A 20,077-nucleotide genomic window follows, 5' to 3' on the forward strand; every position below is an offset into this window, starting at 1 on the left:
GGGGTGGCCTCGGTGTCCGTGCGGCCCCGTGGTGACCGCGGCGCACGGGCGAACTGGCTCGGGAGCCGGGTGCGATGAGGGTGCGGGGTGGGTCCGGGGACGGCCCCGCGGCACAGGCGCCGGTTCCCGGCCGGGCGGGGCGGTCTTGGGGCTGCGTTTAGGGGACGGGGTGCGTGGAGGCGGGGAGAGTGTGGGGGGCCGCCTGTAGTGGCCGTGATGAGGCCCTGAGGGAGATCGTGGAGCAGGGGGCACCGGCCGGCCAAGACGCTGGCGTGTCTTTGATCAGTCAGTGTGATCTGGGGCTGGGGACGGGACGAGCGGCCGTTAGCGAGTTGGGGGCGGGGGCTGTGGCGGAGGCCTGGACTGGAGCGGGCGGCCGGGATGCGGCTGCGGGAGCCCCTGGAGGCTGCCCTCCGGAGTGTGGGAGAGGGTGAGTGTGCCGTCGGGATGCGGCTTGAGGGCGGCTTTGCCGGAAAAACAGGGCCTCTGGTGACCGGTGACTGAGGTGCCTTTGGGTTGGCAAGTGGTAAGGCCTTTGTGGGGCGTCTGTTTTGGGGGTGTTTAGAGGACTCAGGATCGGTGGACCGAGGATTTCGTTGACTGGAAGGCCTGTTGGTTCGTGACAGGGCTGGGTTTCACCTGAGCCCTAGGCTCCTGGGACGCAGGAAGGTTGAGAAATCTACCCCCCTCCCCGTGTGCTCCAGGAAAGACATCGCTGCAGAGAACCCCCTTGCCTGGGTGACCCCGTAACACATGCCCCCTTGTTGGCCTGTGGCAAGGCCAGATACCAGTCCTCCCAGCTCTCATCCTGTGCCTCGCCAGCGGCTAGCTGGACTGTAGCCCCTGCTGCTCAACCAGGACAAAAAGCGCGGGTTTGACAAGGGGTCTGGGTGCAAGCTGATGGGTGATCTATTTGGGGTTGTGAATGAGCAGACAGTGGGGGTAGGAATTGGAGGTATCAGCCTATTGGTGTTAGTGTAGAGCTGGTGGCCCTTTTGGGTGTTGATTAGGAGGACTGTAGGGGTGTTAGTGAATGGTGGGTGAGCATGGGGTAGATTAGAAAATGGGGTCTCATGGAAATGAATGGTTAGGGCCCCTGTATGATTAGGGATTGGCCATCCCTTGGGTGTAGTGATGGAGGCTAGCAAGCCTGAGGGGGCTCTGTAAGAACAGTGACTGGGGCACTTTTAGGGTGAGTGGATGGGTAACTGTAGAAAGGAGTTGGGACTCTGTGTTTGGGATTTCACTGACTCCACTTCTAGTCAACAAATAGAATAGGCTCTGTCGAGATTATTGGGTGGGAGTGCGGGGCATCCAGTGAGGGGTTTCGTGGCGTCAGTGTTGAGAAGCTTTTGGGAATCAGTGATGAGAGGCTGACCATGGCTGGTGTTTGGGGCTGAGTGAGGAGGAGCCTGGAATGATCAGGAATCAGGGGTCCTGTAGATACCTGGTTGGGGGTGGGGCTGTGGAGAGACTTTGGATTTCACTGATGGATACACTCCTGTGTCACCTGGGGGTTGATGACTGGGGGCTTTGCTAGAGGAGTCACTGGGGATGTGCATGTGTAACTGAAGGTCCAGGAGGGACAGCCTGTAAAGTCAGCAGTCAGGGTCCTGGTGGGATGAGGGACAAGTGGGGGAAGTGATAGCGGGGCTTGTGGCGCTCGGTGACTGTGTGGTCTGGAGACTTGTGAGGGCTCTGTTGTGGTCAGTGAGTGAGGGGCTGGAGAATTCTCAGGTGGTCAGTGTGGGTAAGTGGGAGCCTCTGAGTGCTTAAGTTCCGTCCATGGGCTGGGGTGGCAGGGGGGTTCAGTCATTCTGTGGGGACTTATGTGTGATTGAGGCTATCTTTGGTGATAGGACCTCTGGGAGTTGTGTTTGTGGGTTTGGGTGGGTCCCAGTGAGTGTTGGTCACGCATTGGCTCAGGCAAGACTCTCACATAGTGACTTCTGTTGAATGACATACTCTTTTTTGTTCTTTGGTTCTTCTCACCCAGCACATCACGTTGTTGGTTTGTGATGGCTTCTTTTACTGGAATATTTCCTTATGTTCTCAGTGACCCCATTGGCCCTAAGGTCCTCCCCCTTGCAGGCTGAGTCCCTGTGTCCTCCCCCATCCCTGAAGCACCTTCAGCTCTGTCTAGCTCCAGCCCTCTTGAATGTAGTGCTCTGTGATGGGCATGGTCTTCCCACAGCCTTCCGCTTCCTGCTCACTGTCTGCAGAGGGCATGGGCTTTGCTAACTGAGCTGTGTAGGGTTCCTGAGCATGTGGTTTTGAGCGAAGCCTTGTCTCATCTCTTTCCAGCCCTCAGCCCAACTTGGGGTAGGTTGTAACTGCCTCAAGGGGGCTGGTGTTCTGGCTCTGCTCCTGTTAGCTGCCCTGGGGCAGAACCCGGCAGTTGGCTAACATCCAGGCATAAATTTCTCTCTTCATTTGTGGCTGACTTTTCACTATGTCCATTGGGACATTGGAGACCCCCTCCCCTGTGCTTGAATGAAACGGTGCCTTTAGACAAAGAGCTCTTGCTGTCCATCTTGTACAGGTGCTATACCCTCTCTTTGTTCAGCTTATTTTTTGGAAAGGTGCCCGCTGACCTGTCCACCATGTTCGGGCTTCCTCGTTAGCCTGTCAGCCTTTGGAGACCAAGCTCAGCAGCCATTCCTGGACCCCAGGTACAGAGCACCAGTGCTGGACAAATCTCCGTTGGTAGGATTGCTATGAGAGGTGGAATTTGTCCCTCTTGTTCCCAAGTTGACTGGGTACTGTGATTTTTTGGACATTTCTTTTCAGGTATGTTCTTAGGAAGGCAGTAACATCTCTGTGCGATTTCATGCCTCTGAAGTCCCTGGCGCTTGTCTCCTCTCTGGTTGAATGTAAGTGACCTGGTCCATGAGCAGTGAAGGAATTCAAGGTGTAAGTATGTGTATGCATCAAGATTTAGTATTTTTTGTTTATTCTACTTACCTGAAATCTTAGTTTCGTTTTTTCCAATAATTCTGCCTAAGATATCTGTTATGTAGTTTACAATCTCTTAAAAAGTTTTTAAAATAGCAGTTGTACTCAGTTATCTGGTTATGTGGCCTCTTGGGGAAATAATTAAAATCCAAATCAGCCAACCCAAAAATCTCTTCGCCAAAGCAGAAGAAAAAGAAAAACAGTTTTATTGTTGCATAAAAATTAAACTTGAAACAAGAATGCACTGAGCTTTGCAGGCAACGTGCTGAAGAGATTGAAGAGACAGAAAGAAATCTCACTGTTCTCTGCAGTCAGGCAGGTACACCCATTACACACCTGTTCTCAAGATAAAGGATAATGTGTTAACACACAGTTCTTACTACACTTTCCTGGTGCTTGGGGTGGCCATTGTGTTAGCCTTTTGCCTTTGTCCAAAGGAAAAATAGCCTTCTCATATCTTTGTGATTGGGGGTGGTTTTATACCTGGGAGCCAGGTGCCAAAGTCAGGCACTTGGTTAGGGTCCTGCCCTTCCTGAGACTGGGAAGTAGGCGGCCTGTCCTCCTGGATGCCATCAAAGAGATAGCTCCTAGATCCTTAAGAAAGACATCTTGGGTGGTAAACTAGATAAGGCTTATTAGCTTTAGAAAAGATTTACACACATTTCAAAGGGGCAGAGAAAGAATGTACAATTACGGGTTTTCTGAAGTAAATGCTTTTTGAATAGGAGTCGGGGGAGTCTCCCTTTTTTGCATGACGGAAAATTAATCTTTTTTCTTATTTTTATTTTATGTGTGCCGCTGATGGCCTCTGAGCTCTTAGTCCCCTAGAGGTGTTAGCTGCTCTCCTGCATGCTCTGGGAAGGGCAGGGAAGGGGCACCAGGGCCAACAATGTGGACCCTGTGGAACCACTGGACAGCCCTGTGTCCCACCACCCCTTCAGGCATCTCCTCCAGTCAGGGATCAGAGACCCTCAGAAAGAAGCAGATTGGAGTAGTGTCTTTGGGATATGGAGGGGGCTGGGAGATCAGGAAGGGCAGCCCTTCACTCATCAGGAATTTTTTTTTTTTTTTTTAAGATTTTATTTATTTGACAGAGAGACACAGCGGGAGAGGGAGAAGCAGGCTTCCTGCAGAGCAGGGAGCCCGATGCAAGGCTCGATCCCAGGACCTGAGTCGAAGGCAGACACTTAATGACTGAGCCACCCAGGTGCCCCTCATCAGGGATTTTGATCCGCTTCCATTACCCCTTGGAAATGAGGCCTGGCTGTTCCTGCTGGCTTCTGAGGGAAGGGCACAAACCCACACATGAGTCTCCCCCAGCACCTCTCTTCTTTTCACTGTTTCTGTTGGCTCCTCTGATTGAGGCTTTCTTTTTTTGCTCTCCAGCTGATTTTGGTTTTTTTTTTTTAAAGATTTTTTATTTGACAGAGAGACACAGCGAGAGAGGGAACACGAGAGAGTGGGAGAGGGAGAAGCAGGCCTCCCGCGGAGCAGGGAGCCCGATGTGGGGCTCGATCCCAGAACCCTGGGATCATGACCTGAGCCGAAGGCAGACGCTTAACGACTGAGCCACCCAGGCGCCCCTTTCCGGCTGATTTTGGAGTAGAGAGCCAACACCCCAGTCTATCATCATCTTGATCTAAGAGCCATCATCTGTTTACCATCCTGCTCAGAAATGGGTTGCCTCTTGGGGTGCCTGGGTCTGCCTTCGGCTCAGGTCATGATCCCAGGGTCCTGGGATTGAGCCCTGCATTGGGCTCCCTGCTCAGCAGGGAATCTGCTTCTCCCTCTGCCTTTTCCCTGGCTTGTGCTCTCTCTTGCTCGTGCTCTCTCTCTCTCTCTCTCTCAAATAAATAAAATCTTAAAAAAAAAGAAACGAGTTGCATCTTACTCTATAGAACCTGTACCAGTAAGTTCATTTAAATGCTCTCTGAAAATACTGCTGGAGAATGAGTGAGCCAAGGCTCTATTTCTGGAGAGCGTCTTGGTGTGGTGATGCTCCTCCGGAGATGTTTGGCTGAACTGGTGAGGCAAGTGGCTTGAATCTGGCATTTATAGGTGGGATCCAGGGGCTGCAGAGTGTAGGGTGGTGCAGGCCTGGCCTGATACAGACTTGCCAGGAGCTCCTCTTGCATCTGCTTCTTACCTCCCAGCCCTGATTCGAGTTGTTTCATTTCCCAGTAAGAGAGAACCCAGATTAGTGGCATCATCTGAAATAAAATTCCCATTGTATCTCCAGGCCATGGCTGAGGAACAAGAAAACTCATGTGAGATAAGAAAGAAGAGGCCTCAGGACTAGGGGTGCTCTCTTAGTTTACAGACATTTGACCAGAAGCCTCTCTCCAGAGGATCAGGACAGAGAGGAGTCACAGAACGGAGCCGATTTTCCAAGCCGCAGAAAATGATCAAGTCACAGGTGAGTTCTTTGTTCTCCAACAGTATTTTTCCGTAGGCGTGACAAGGCTTATGGGAACGCTCTTAAATACATTTAAGTCATACTCAGAAACAAACTTGGGAAAGAAGGTGTCAGAGAACAAGGTGGATTATGGAATCACACAAAAGTCTTAGAGTCGAAGCACAAATATATAGGAAATAAAGTACTTCGTTGCCAGACGAGAGCTACAGGCTGTGCTCAGATATTCCCGGAAGTGGACGTGGGAAGGGAAACAGTAGTATTACGTGGTTTCCTCTGACAAAAAGCAGACCAGCGCTAATGATTGCTTACAGTGAAGACATTTGGATAGCTGTTCATGTGGATGATAGAGTGGACAAAGTCCTAAATAGCGGCCCTAGGATACATAAACCCTGCAATAAATGAACTTATTTCCCAGTGCTATTTCTTACAAGAGTTCCTCAGTGTGAACTAAGGGCATGAATCTAAAGTAAAATTCAGAACACATAGTTTGCTACAGGACCAAACCAGTGGACCTGGACCACCCATCTTACCCATATTCTAGTATTAGGAAAGAATCCTAAGGGGTTCCTGGGTGGCTCAGTCGTTAAGCGTCTGCCTTTGGCTCAGGTCATGGTCCCAGGGTCCTGGGATCGAGCCCCGCATCGGGCTCCCTGCTCCACGGAAAGCCTGCTTCTCCCTCTCCCACTCCCCCTGCTTGTGTTCCCTCTCTTGCTGTGTCTCTCTCTGCCAAATAAATAAAATCTTAAAAAAAAAAAAAAAAAAGGAAAGAAACCTAAGTCATCTGGCAGAATTGATCATCACAAAATCTTCAAATGGCCCCCATAAATATTCCCTCAGTTGGAATTTTGATACATTTTAGGTAGATGTGTTTTTGCTTCTATTGGCAAAAGCTGGGCATGGAAGTATCTACCTTTAGTCTTTTTACTTTTTTGACTTAACGGAGAGTGTCACAATGGTTGGGGTACACACAGCAGCAGCGCAATCCCAGAGGACACATGGTTCTCCTAGAAACAAAGGAATTACAGAGGGGACCCTCATCAGGGCCTGCTCTAGTCCACAGCTAGGTTAACACAGCCCCCCATGTGGGCCCTTCTGCCCTGGGGTTTTTAGTCCAGTCTGGATAATGCGGTTTTAGAGGGACTGCTTGGGGCATTTCCTTCCAAATCACTTTGTCCACGACCTCAGATTATTAGTCCACACTTTGTTAGATGTGGGCACCATCTGGGCATGTTTGGCCTGGAAAGTGCAGGAGCAGAGTCTGTCCTCCGCTGTCTCCCCATCGGCCCGTCAGGAAGGCATCTTTGTTGCCCCAGCAGTCAGTCTAAATCCAGAGCATCCCCATGAGCTTTCAAAGGCAGCACTGAAAGTTGTTTCTTTTGGTTTTTCTTTTTTGCAGTAGGAGGGGAAAGCTTTCAGGAGTAAGTCCAAAAAACAAAGATCATTCGTGTCCTCCAACCCCATGCTTCCTCAGGTGCTAGCTTTATTTTGTTTTTGTTTTTCTGTTGTTAGAATCAGTGTGTCCCATTTACACTTGATCTTAGCCAAAAGGCCGAGAAGCGATCAGTGTGTCCCATTTAGTAATCAAAACTTTTTAAAAGTTCATCTCCTGTTTTCATCCAGACCCTTTGTCTGGAAAGATTGTATGCAAGAAGGACAAATATTACGTAACTTAACCAGAAAGATGCATCATGTTTAAGATTTGGCTAGCTAGGGGCACCTGGGTGGCTCAGTCAATTAAGCGTCTGCCTTCAGCTCAGGTCATGATCCCAGGGTCCTGGGATCGAGCCCCATATCGGGCTCCCTGCTCAACAGGGAGTCGGCTTCTCCCTCTCCCTCTGCCCCTCCCCCCCATGCGCACTCGCTCTCTCAATTAAATAAATAAAATCTTAAAAAAAATCGACCTTATTAGGAACAGATCTTACTTGTATCCAAATGTGTCACCCAGCAGGAGGGTTCATTTTACCTGCCAGTCTGGGGCTCATCTGGGGCATGAGCTAGAGCCCACGAGGCAGGTTCAGTCTTCCATATAGCTGCTGTCACGGCCCTGGCTGTGGTCGCTGCTGTCTGGGCTTAGGGGCGAAGTCTGGCCAGACGGTACATAGGCAGTAAGTCCACACCAATAGCACATTCAGCAGTGAGGACCAGGATACTAGTCCTCTGGTGCCACATCGGTGTAGGGAAGGGCAGCTTTCCTTGGGAGGCCAGTCAGGTAAAGCCTTCAGTTTACCTGTGCTTGGGCCTTAACCAGGAGCTTGACTCCTCATGACTTTTCAGACGTGTAACCAACATTACAGTCAGGACTTGGAACGGGTCCAGGTCTCCAGAGACATTCCCTGTCTCGCCTTCATGCGTCCTGCAGTCCTGGCGACAACCGATCGCTCTTGTCACTGCAGTTCTGCCTTTTCCGGAATGTTGGAGAATGGAATCATACATACATACCCTTTTGATACTGGCTTTTTTCACTTAAATCTTTGAGATTCATCCATGTTTGAATCAGTAGTCTGTTCCTTTTATTGCTGAGTCCCGGAACGGTAACCCATCATACGAACACACCAGTTTGCCCATCCTTTCACTTTGGAAGGACATCTTGGTTGCTTCAGTTTTTAGCGGTTGTGTTCATCTGCATACAGGCTTGAACATAACTCTTGAGGTGAGCAGGTTTGTGAGAGTAGGGTTGCTGGGTTGTGTGGCAATTCTGCATCCAGCTTTATGGGAAGCTGCCAAAACCTCTTCCAAGGTCACTGCATTCCCACCTTCATTGCATGAGAGTTGCTATTGCTGCATCCTCACTGGCATTTGTCACTTTTTGTGTAGGTTTTTTAAATTAATTTCAGCAATTCTAATAGGTATGTAGTAACATCTCATTATAATTTTAATTCATATTTACCTATTGACAAATGATGCTGAACATCTTTTCATATGTTTATTTTTTATCTGTATATCTCCTTTGGTGAGGTGTGTGTTAAGATCTTTTGCTCATCTTTCTTTTTTGCTTTTTAAATAAGAGGGGTTTTGTTCATTTTAATTCCAGTGTCATTAACATGCGATGTTGTATTAGTTTCGGGCGTGCAGTGTAGGGATTCAGCACTTCCACACATCACTCCGTGCTCCTCACAGTAAGTGTACGCCTAGTCCCCTGGACCTGGTTCACTCCTCCCCACCCTCCTCCCCTCTGCTAAACACCAGTGCTCTGTAGCTGAGTCTGTTTCTTGGATTGTTTCTCTCTTTCTTTTTCCTTTGCTCATTTGTTTAGTTTCTTCAATTCCACATAAGAGTGAAATCAGATGGTATCTGTCTTTCTCTGACCGACCTAATTCACTTAGCATTATACTCTCTAGGTCCATCCATGTCACTGCAAATGGCAAGATTTCATTCTTTTTTTGGTTGGTAACATTCCATTGTGTGTACACACCACATCTTTATCCATTCATCAGTCAGTGGATACTTGGGCTGCTTCTGTAATTAAGCTACTGTAGATAATGCTGCTATAACAGGGGTGCTTGTATCCCTTTGAATTATTGATTTTGTATTCTTTGGGTAAATACCCGGTAGTGCAATTGCTGGGTCCTAGGGTGGCTCTATTTTCAACTTTTTGAGGAACCTCCATACTGTTCTCCAGAGTGGCTACACCAGTTTGCATCCCTCCCTCCCACAGTGTAGGAGGGTTCCCCTTTCTCTGCGTCCTCGCCAACACCTGTTGTTTCCAGACTTGTTAATTTCAGCCATTCTGACAGGTGTGAGGTGATACCTCATTGTGGTTTTGATTTGCATTTCCCTGATGGCAAGTGACATGGAGCATCTTTTTATGTGTCTATTGTGTGTGGAGAAATGTCTGTTTATGTCTTCTGCTCATTTTTAAATTAGGTTATTTGTTTTGGGGGGTGTTGAGTTGTATCAGTTCTTTATATATTTTAGGTACTAACCCTTTATCAGATATGTCACTTGCAAATATCTTCTCCCATTCTGTAGGTTAGCTTTTAGTTTTGGTGATTTTTTCCTTTGCTTTGCAGAAGATTTTTATTTTTATGTAGTTCCAATGGTTTATTTTTGCTTATATTTCCCTTGCTTCAAGAGATGCTCATTTTTTAATTGAATTGTTTTCTTACTGTTGAGTGTCAAGAATTCTTTATTCTGGGGGCGCCTGGGTGGCTCGGTCGGTTAAGCGGCTGCCTTCGGCTCAGGTCATGGTCTCAGGGTTCTGGGATCGAGCCCTGCGTTGGGCTCCCTGCTTAGCAGAGAGTCTGTTTCTCCCTCTGCCCCTCCCCTTGCTCATGCTCTCTCTCTTTCTCTATCAAATAAATCAATAAAATCTTAAAAAAAAATTCTTTATTCTGGATATAAGTGTTCTGTCAGATTAGTGATTTTCAAATATTTTCTCATAGTCTGTGCCTTGTCTTTCTTTTTTTTTTTTTAAGATTTTATTTATTTGACAGAGAGATTGACAGCGAGAGAGGGAACACAAGCAGGGGGAGTAGGAGAGGGAGAAGCAGGCTTCCTGCTGAGCATGGAGCCTGATGCGGGGCTTGATCCCAGGACCCTGGGACCATGACCTGAGCCGAAGGCAGACGCTTAAGGACTCAGCCACTCAGGCACCCCATCTGTTCTTTCTCTTAACAGTGCCTTTCACATAGAAAAAAATTTAATTTTGAAAAAGCCCATTTCATTGATTTTTTTTCTTAAGTCGATCATATGTTCAGAGTTATATCTAAAAACTTACTGCCAAACCCAGGATCATGCAGGTTTTTTCCTAGAGCTTTATAGTTTTATGTTTTCCATTTAGGTCTGTCATCCATTTTGAATTAATTCTTATATAAGGTATGAGGTATGTGTTGAGGTTTATTCTTTTGCTTATGGGTATACAATTGTTCTAGCACCATTTGTTGAAAAAACTCCTTTCTTCATGGAATCCTTTTGTCAAAATTCAATTGAGTATACTAAGGAGGGTGTAATTGTAAATTGTCTCTTCTGTTGCATTCCTCTATGTATTTATCCTTTGACTAACACTAGGTTGTCTTAATTATTGTGGCTTTATAGGAAGTTGTGAAGTCAGGTAGGGTGAATCCCACAACATTGTTCTTTTTCCACATTGTTTTCACTTTGTAGCTTCTTTGCCTTTTGTCCCAAAACCCTCTATGTACTCTTTCCTGGCCTCTGTAACACCTTCTTTCCTGGCCTGAAAAGACTGAAAAGTTTTAAGAACATGATTTTTATTCTACTCATCTTTATATTTTTGGCACCATTCACAGTTTGGGGAGCTCTGGTTGCTCCATATAGGTGTTCCAGAGGATACGTGGAGAGCTAGTTGTTACCACGTGGGTGCAGATGTGAGGGAGGAGAGTGTTGTAGATGTGTAGTCGTGTTTTTAGTTTTGACAGTAACAGGAAAATAGGACTGTCATTCAGCAGGTAGGTGCCAGGCATGCTGGAGGTCTGACACTTCGTGCGGTTCGGTTAAGAATTGTCCCCACATACCAGTGGCACCTTCTTTGAGAGGACTGTGCTTATTTAAACACAATGTATTCCAATTTCTTAATGGATAGGTGGATGGATGGATGAGTGAATTCAAAATGATAAATAGCTTAATAACTTTTTGTTTCTCTCAAAGTATAATGAAGGTTAGGATATTATATGAGTTATCAATTGCTATGTAACAAATTACCCAAACTTCAGTGGCTAACAACATAAACATTTCTCTCACAGTTTCTCTGGGTTAGAAGTTTGCCAGCCATGGGCGCCTGGGTGGCTCAGTTGGTTAAGCGACTGCCTTCGGCTCGGGTCATGATCCTGGAGTCCCGGGATCGGGTCCCGCATCGGGCTCCCTGCTCGGCAGGGAGTCTGCTTCTCCCTCTGACCCTCTCCCCTCTCATGCTGTCTCTCTATCTCATTCTCTCTCTCAAATAAATAAATAAAATATTAAAAAAAAAAAAAAGTTTGCCAGCCATGTTCACATCTGGTTCCCGTTCAGGGTCTCACACAACCCCGTAACGAAGATGTTGGGCTGGGCTGTGGTCCTCTCGGGGTGCAGCAGGGAGATGATCCCCTCCTGGGCTCAGTCACATGGGAGTTGGGGGGCCTCGGTGCCTCTCCACATAGGCATCTCCACAGAACTGCCTCACCACGTGGCAGCTGGATTCCCCCTGAGAGAGCAAGACAGGGCTCCCAAGATGGAGGAAGACTCTCCTCAGTGGAAGTGAGTCAGTAAGGCCAGCCCACGTTAAGGATGGGAGTTAGAGATGGGCGAGGCTGCCTCCCACGCTAGAGAAGAAAGCCTGTGTCCCGCCATGAGCACCACTGCAGCTTGAACAGTGATGATGCTTTTCCAGATCTCCTTTGAGGATGTGGCTGTGGGCTTCACGTCGGAGGAGTGGCAGCTACTTAACCCTTCTCAGAAGAGCTTGTACAGAGAGGTGATGTTGGAGAACTACAGCAATCTAGTTTTCTTGGGTAAGAATATTCGTATGTAAATAGTGTGTATCCAATAACTGTGGGGCCTCTAAGATGTTTACTGATTTTGGATTTAAGTTTCAGATGTCAAAGATTCTTTGATGTCTATACCCGATTGAAAGATTTTGGTTCACTTGCTTTGTCTTACAGCCTTCATAGTAAATATTCTTCATATTTAAGAGTCCATCAGCCCAAGGAATTGGGTCCAGGTTGTCTTATGTTTCCAATTAACAGGTTGTCAAATTATCAAACCTGATGCAATTTTCAAGCTGGAGCACGAAGAGCCGTGGATAATAGATGAAGAAGTTCTAAGTCAGAACTTTTCAGGTGAGAGGTCATCAGGTGCAAGCTGAACCACAGGTTTCTTTCTTTCTTTTTTTTTTTAATTTTTTAATTTATTTGACAGAAAGACACAGCGAGAGAGGGAACACAAGCAGGGGGAGTGGGAGAGGGAGAAGCAGGCTTCCCGCGGAGCAGGGAGCCTGATGCGGGGCTCGATCCCAGGATCCTGGGATCATGACCTGAGCCGAAGGCAGACGCTTAACGACTGAGCCACCCAGGCACCCTGAATCACAGGTTTCTGATGATAGGTTGTTTATAATGTTTTGAAAAGTTATTTTGAAATGTTATTTGTAAAACTGTTTGAAGTTCCTGAGTCTGTAGAGTTGGCTCAGGACTGGTGACCTGAGTTCTTCTGCATTTTAATGTGCTCTCTGTCCTGGTCTGCACATCAGGATATGCTCTTTGCATGAGCTCATGCGGGTACATACCCCCTTTCCTATATAGCAGACCTTGCTCTCTGGGACAAGGATCCTCTTCCCAGCCTCCTCAGCTCCCTTCCTTCTCTCCTGCACTTCCACTCTGCAGGGGTAGGCTTCCTTCTTCCTCCTGAAGAGTTCAAAACTTTCTCCTGCTGCAGGGATGCTGACTGAGTCCTTTATTTTCTTTTCTCCCTCTAATTTGTCGGATTTCTGTTTTAAGCCCATAGAGAGTAGAAGGTGAATCCATGCACATAGAATAAAAACCGAACACTGTAAGCCTGGTGAGGAGGCTCTGCGTCTCTCCCTCCTCTGTGCAGACTGAGCCCTTTGCAATCAGCTCCTGGGTTCCTTTTGGTGCCTTGATGTTCCTCTTCTCCAGGCTCCTCATTAACCCCATGTGCCATGTGATATTTTAACGACATTTATGTTGAAGAACCTCATGGTATGGCAACGTCTTATCCATTTTTTTTGTTTTTTTGTTTTTAATTTCTGTGTCCAGAAGTCAGGGTTAACTCCGTTAGAACTAGTTTCCTCCACGTTTTATACATTTTTCTCTGCACGTGAGCCTTTGATTTTCGTACCCTTTCTCCATGTAGACACTATGCCTCTCTTCAGCTTTGCCCTTTTCACCTCCAGTTAATGTTGACTCCCAGCCTTTCTGAAATCTCTGCCCACTTAGTGTTGTATTATAGGAACCCTGGCCCTGGTCAGGCGTTATCTGGAATTTTTCACCAATTTTTAACCAATTAGGTCTTAATGATTTTTTACCCACATATTAAGATGGCAAGTAACTTATTTTTCTCTTTTCCCTGTAGAATTTATGGTGTGTAATTATTAAATGTTTCATTAATTGAGTGTTGTGCTGCCAGGTAAGGCAGGACCTTTCTTGTTTATATTCTTTAGTGCCAAGGTCTACATCTAAGCAACTTACCTCAGCTCACCTTAGGAAATATTTCAAACGATAGATGTCTAGGTACCATTCACATGGATGATTAGGTCTGGGTATGTGTACCTTAGAAAATACTGTCTGTGAAGGTAGATTTTTCTGTTCACCCATTAATTTAGAATGACCGCTATCCTGTGGAATGAGAGGAATTTAGTGAAAGAGTCATGAAATAGCATTGCAGGAGAAGACAATTTTAACATAGAAGAAAATGGAGAACTATATTTATTCAGTAATTCAGTATTTGAACACAAAGCATTTGTATTAAAATGCAGAGGTTTTTTTTTTTTTAAAGATTTTATATATTCATTTGACAGAGAGAGTGAGAGCAGGAACACAAGCAGGGGGAGTGGGAGAGGGAGAAGCAGGCTTCCCGTGGAGCAGAGAGCCTGACGTGGGGCTCGATCCCAGGACCCCGGGATCATGACCTGAACCGAAGGCAGACGCTTAATGACTGAGCCACCCAGGCGCCCCTTAAAATGCAAAGTTTTTTTTTATCAAGATTAATGATACAGAAAGGAACTTCTTTAGAAATGCAGTTGTGAGTGCACAGTGTTATCCTACATGCATTGAGGGCTTGCTCCCTGCATGCATTAGGGTTACATCAGTGAGAAATCAAACCTCTTCCCTGCCCTCACGGTCTACATTCTAGTGGGGGACGCAGAAGTAAGGTGCTCACCTATTTGATAAGTGCTATGAAGGAATTAAACAGGATGTTGTTAGGATGCCCTTGAAATGATTTTTACACTTGAAGGAGCCACGCCGAAAGCTGGGAAGAGCATGCCAAATAAAAGGCACAGCCATTGCAAAGGTCCTGAGGCAGAAAAGGCCTTTGAGATCAAAGGGACAGGAAGGAATTCATGGGGTGGAGCAGCAGTGAGCAGGAGTGTGTGAGGGGAAGTCGGAGAGGCTGGAAAGACCGGGGCATGCTAGGGCATGTGAGCCATGGCAAAAGCTTGCATGTATCAAAGGGTTTTTTTTAAGCAAGGGGGTAAAAAGCCTGATCACATTTTCTAAAGCTCACTGGCTCTCTGGAGACTAGAGTTGGGAGGGAGCAAGGCTGGAAGTAGGAATATTGTTTGAAAACTAAAGTGAAATGCAAGCAGTATGGACCAGAGTGTAACAGAGAGAAGTGGGTTCACCTGTGCCTGGCCCTGCATAATACCAGTAGGAGACAACTTACTCGTTTTCCAAAATGACAAGATTTTTATTTCTTTTCCTTTTCTTTTTTTTTGGAGAGAGAGAGGGGGTGGGGTGCAGAGAGAGAGAGAGAGAGAGGGAGAAACGGAATCCCAAGCAGATTCCCTGTTGAGCACAGAGCCTGACACAGGGTCAGGTCCCAGGATCCTGAGATCACACCCTGAGCTGAAACCAAGAGTTGGACGTTCAACTGACTGAGCCCGACAGGCACCCCAAGATTTTTTTTATTTCTTAAATATTTTTTGATGGAATTGAACTACTTGAATATTATTTTATATTATTTATTAACTTGTATATATATTTTATTTCTTGTTTTGATTTTAATTTAAAATTTTCATTTCTTTACTCAGATTTCATGAAACCATTTTTTATAAACTTCAGCTGGACTTCACACTTACATGTCTACATATGACCCTTGCTTTTTTTTTTATTTTTTTAATGCTTTTTTAAAAAAATATTTATTTGAGAGAGACAACACGTGTGGGGGCAGGGAGAGAGGGACAAGCAGACTCCTCTGTGGAACCCGATGCAGGGCTCGATCCCAGGACTCTGGGATCATGACGTGAGCCAAAGGCAGGCGCTTAACCGACTGAGCCACCCAGGCGCCCCATGACTCTTGCTTTTAATCTCCAAACTTTTTCTCAGTCTTTTTCATCTCAATGAATAGTATTAATACCTCTACTCACTTAAGCTCAAAATATTGAATCCTTTTATTCTCTATATCAGCAACTCTAGTTGGTCCTTTTTCTGAAATTGTGATATGTCTGAGAATTAGATAAGTCTCCCACACACACCAAAAAAAAACCTGCAGAAAAGAAGTAGTTGCCTTATATTTGAGATCTTGCCAAATCTTTTGACTTGCAAGGTACCCTCTAGGAATATTACCTCACAATTACTAGTAAAGAATATCGTAAAGTAAACAAACCTTCACTTTAAAATATCCAATAAATGATCATGTTGTAGAAATCACAAACAGTTGTACTTACTGGGTGACAAAGAGTCTGTCCTAATGTGTTATACAGAGAGTTCTTGTGGTTTGGAATGATTTTCATGGATAGGATTACATGTAGATTCATTATATAGATTATAGACTCTTAAAATGTCAAAAAAAAACCTAAATAAAACTGTCGATGCTGGCTATCAGGAAATAGCCTTGATGGTGAAGTCAGTGATGTCAGTGATTCAGGTGACAATCTTGAATGAGAATGTACTTTAAATGTAATGATCGTACAGGAACCTAATGTTTCTCATCTTTTGGATGAAAGCTTGATATCCTGTATTAGCTCTGTATTCAGTATTTCCCCCTTCGTAGGATTCAGCGGTGTATACCAGTCTTGCTCTTCGTGTGCTGGTTATTGCTAGTGTTCGCTGTATCATGAGGCCTCTGACTCGGGGGTGTTACCTGTGGTCTTCCCTTGTCTTTCCTCTGCACATATAGCAGATAATTGGATTGTTGTTGAATAAGGAAATTAATCACTCCAGTATTTGAGCATAAATTGCTCATGATCACTGCTCCTTGAGTGTATTTCATCTTTTCTAATTTAAAAGTTCATGTTTCTAGACATTTGTAACTTTTAAATGTTTTCATTTCTGTTAAAAAAAATTTTAGGTTTTTATTTAAATTCCAGTTAGTTAACATACAGTATCTGTCAAAATTTCTAATGTCCAATAAGTAGACATTATATTTGGGAGGGTTTTTGTTTTGTTTTGTTTTGTTTTGTTTTAATTGGGATCCTAGGCTCCATTTCAGTTTTATTCAATGAGTGTAATCATTGGGGGATTTACACAGTATGATTCATTTTTTTCCTTTTTAGAAGAAGTCTGGCTAGATAACAGTCTCAAAATGTGGCACCAGGATAATCAAGACAAGCTTAGAAGTATGGAGAGAGGCCATGAATATGATGTTTTTAGGAAAATATTTCATTCAAGCATTAACTTTGTTCATTTAGGAATGAGACCCCATAAATGTGGCACAGGTGAAAAAAGTCTGAAACATCCTTTTGAGTTCCTTATTCCAAAAAATAACCGTAGAAGAAAGAAACTTGATGAGCTCAATAAGAAATATTTATTGTATGTCAGAGCTGATAGAACCCATGGTGAAAGGCCATACTGTGATTGCAGTAAATGTAGGAAGACTAGCAGGACAGGGTCGTGGCCCATTGCAAACCGCAGAACGCACCCAGGAGTCCATTTATGCTTGGAGTGCGGCAGCATTTTCAGTAAGAAGTCACAGTTCCTCGTACACCAGCGGACGCACACAGGAGAGAAGCCCTACGGCTGCAGCGAATGTGGGAAAGCCTTCTCCCAGAAGTCACTGCTCACTATTCATCAGAGGACTCATTCAGGAGAAAAACCATATGGATGTGGTGAATGTCAGAAAGCTTTCAGTAGGAAGTCCCTGCTCATTTTACACCAGAGGACGCACACAGGAGAGAAGCCCTATGGATGCAGTGAGTGTGGGAAAGCCTTCAGCAGGAAGTCGCAGCTCAAGAGACATCAGAGAACCCACACAGTCGAGAAGCCCTACGGCTGCAGTGACTGTGGGAAAGCCTTCTCCCAGAAGTTAAAGCTCATTACCCATCAGAGAACCCACACAGGAGAGAAGCCCTATAAGTGTAGTGATTGTGGGAAAGCCTTCTTCTGGAAGTCACAGCTGATTACTCATCAGAGGACTCACACGGGGAAAAAACCATACGCATGTAACGAGTGCACAAAAGCCTTCAGCAGGAACTCGCTGCTCATCAGACATCAGAGGATCCACACGGGGGAAAAACCCTATGAGTGCAGCGAGTGTGGGGAAGCCTTCATCAGAAAGCCACAGCTTATCAAGCATCAACTAACTCACACGGGAGAGAAGAACTACCAGTGCGCTGATTGTGAAGAAGCATTCTTTAAGAAGTCAGAGCTAATCAGACATCAGAAGACTCACTTAGGGGAGAAACCCTACGGATGCGTTGAATGTGGAAAAACCTTCTTTGGGAAGTCACAGCTCCTAACACATCAGAGAACTCACACTGGAGAGAAACCGTATGAATGCAGTGAGTGTGGAAAGGCCTTCACCCAGAAGTCAAGCCTGATTTCACACCAGAGGACACACACAGGAGAGAAGCCCTATGAGTGCACAGAGTGTGGGAAGACCTTCAGTGAGAAATCAAGCCTCATTCATCACCAGAGAACCCATACTGGAGAGAAACCCTTCGAATGTAGTGAGTGTAGGAAAGCTTTTGCCTGGAAGCCACAGCTTCTTAGGCATCAAAGAATTCATACAGGGGAGAAACCCTATGAATGCAGTGAGTGTGGGAAGGCCTTTGTTCAGAAAGTGCAGCTCATTAAGCATCAGAGAAATCACACAGGAGAGAAAACCTATGGATGCAGTGATTGCGCAAAAGCCTTCTTTGAGAAGGCACAGCTTGTTATCCATCAGAGAATTCACACAGGAGAGAGACCCTATAAATGTGGTGAATGTGGGAAGTCTTTCACTAGAAAGTCTCACCTTATGAGGCATCAGAGAATTCATACAGGAGATAAATACTATGGGTGCAGTGAGTGTGGGACTGCTTTCAGCAGGAAGTCGCAGCTCATGATTCATCAGAGGACTCACGTCCTCTAGAAACCATGTGAATGCTGTGAACGTGGAAGATTTACTGTCAGACGTCATGCCTTCTGACATGTCCAAGGACACACACACGGGTGGAACCCTGTCAGTGCACTGGGAAGGCAGGTCTCACCCAACAACTTGGAGAGGAGGGAACTTGTTTATGTAGACAGTGTAAGAGAGCCTTCTCCCAGAACACACAGCTTGTTACACATTAATGACTTAACGTGGAAGTCTTACCAGTATCGTGGTAGTACAGACCCTTGTAGTCAGAAGTGACAGCTCATTGTTAGAGGACCTACACTTGAGGAGAAACTGGACTGTTGTAAAAAGCAAGTGAGAGGTTTCATCAAGAAAGGATAACTCAGTACACTAGAGAATGCATACACAAAGGAAATACTGAATAGTATGAATGAGTGATTTCAATATGGAGAAGTCCTCATGTGAAGAATTTTGATAAGCATGATCCTCTTGAAGGAATTCTATAACACTGTGTTTGTTGTATGTAAGTTATTATAAAAAATAGTTATTTTTAAATGGTAGATGTGTTTTAAGTGTGAAGACTTCTGCTTTCTGCTGTGGTGGTACAGCAAGGACCAGATGAACTCCCCTGCCTTCAACATCTAGAAACTGTAAAATGTATATGAAAGAATAGTTTTGAGACTTATGGCAAGCAGAAGCTTGTGATCCCCATCAGAAGGTGGACAGAGTGAGGTGAGCCCCACAACAGCCCAGCCTAGCGCCTGGTGGCAGCTCCCAGGCTGCTGTTCAGGGAAAGGAACACGTGGTCTTGTTGAAGAGAGCTGCTGACGTGGCCTTTGGGGAGGCCACAGTAGCTAGAATTTGCAGGGAAAGGAGAAGAGGGAGCTTTACAGAGAGAGGGCTGCAGAAATCTATGAGAAGTCCCCTTGAGTCTTTTGGCTTAGTGCTGATTTGCATGTGTGTGAAAGGAAAAGGTGTGCTGGAAAGTGGGCGTCAGAACAGTTCCCAGAAGTCAGTGCTGGGATGGGAATAAAGTTCCCACCAGCTAGATTGGAACAGCTTTGAACACATGGGGCATCTGTAGGATTCCCAGCAGAGTATGATCTTGTGAAGTAACTGACCCTAGATTAAAAGCTACTCTGGACCCACAATGTCTGCCATCTAAACACTTACCTGACATGCAAAGAAATGAGAATACGACTTGTAACCAGGACAAAAATGAATCAGTAGAAGACATAGAAGAGACTGGAGCACTTGGCATTGGACAAGGGTGTTCAAGCAGCTCTTTCGAATATAGAAAAAAACATGAACGTGACAAGACCAGAGTGGAAGGTGTATTTTAAAAAGCCCAAGTGGAACTTCTCAGGATGAAAACAGCAGTATCTGAAAATTAAAAAAAAAAAAAAAAAAAATGACCAAAAAACCCAACTCTGGGTGAAATTAAGAACAGATGAGACATAGAAGAAGAAAAATTGATGAATTTAAGTAAGAATATAAACTGTCCAACAGATGAACAGAGAAAAACAGCCTGGAAGAAAAGAGTGGAGGAGAGCAGAGTCCTAGAAGGAGAGGACAGGGAAGAGAAGCAACAATGTATCTGAATAAACAAGGGCTGAAACTGTTACCAGTGGGATGAAAAGTGTCACTCGCATACTCAAGGAGTTCAAAGAACCCCAGACAAGGTACCTGAAAAGAGAAGCAACAATGTATCTGAATAAACAAGGGCTGAAACTGTTACCAATGGGATGAAAAGTGTCACTCCGCATATCACTCTGCATATCC

The 20,077-nt window shown here is 45.4% G+C and overlaps 1 protein-coding gene across 1 annotated transcript; it reads left to right on the plus strand.

Annotated features, from left to right (window-relative positions):
* The first annotated feature begins 622 nt into the window (after positions 1 to 622).
* LOC113913166 (zinc finger protein 605) lies at positions 623 to 18,365 on the plus strand. Its single transcript, XM_027577212.2, has 6 exons — positions 623 to 2,672; positions 2,791 to 2,913; positions 5,195 to 5,371; positions 11,694 to 11,814; positions 12,049 to 12,141; positions 16,533 to 18,365. Exons 3-6 carry the CDS (start codon positions 5,357 to 5,359, stop codon positions 18,326 to 18,328), a joined length of 2,025 nt encoding a protein of 674 aa, XP_027433013.1. The 5' UTR covers positions 623 to 2,672; positions 2,791 to 2,913; positions 5,195 to 5,356; the 3' UTR covers positions 18,329 to 18,365.
* The last annotated feature ends 1,712 nt before the right edge of the window (positions 18,366 to 20,077 follow it).

The sequence above is a fragment of the Zalophus californianus genome, chromosome 14 (genome assembly GCF_009762305.2).
Source record: "Zalophus californianus isolate mZalCal1 chromosome 14, mZalCal1.pri.v2, whole genome shotgun sequence".
In the NCBI taxonomy this organism is placed as follows: Eukaryota; Metazoa; Chordata; class Mammalia; order Carnivora; family Otariidae; genus Zalophus; species Zalophus californianus.

Coding starts and splice junctions, on each gene's coding strand:
- LOC113913166 (XM_027577212.2), top strand. Junction 11,815..12,048: donor CAGCAATCTAGTTTTCTTGG/GTAAGAATATTC, acceptor TCCAATTAACAG/GTTGTCAAATTATCAAACCT. Junction 12,142..16,532: donor TCTAAGTCAGAACTTTTCAG/GTGAGAGGTCAT, acceptor TTTCCTTTTTAG/AAGAAGTCTGGCTAGATAAC.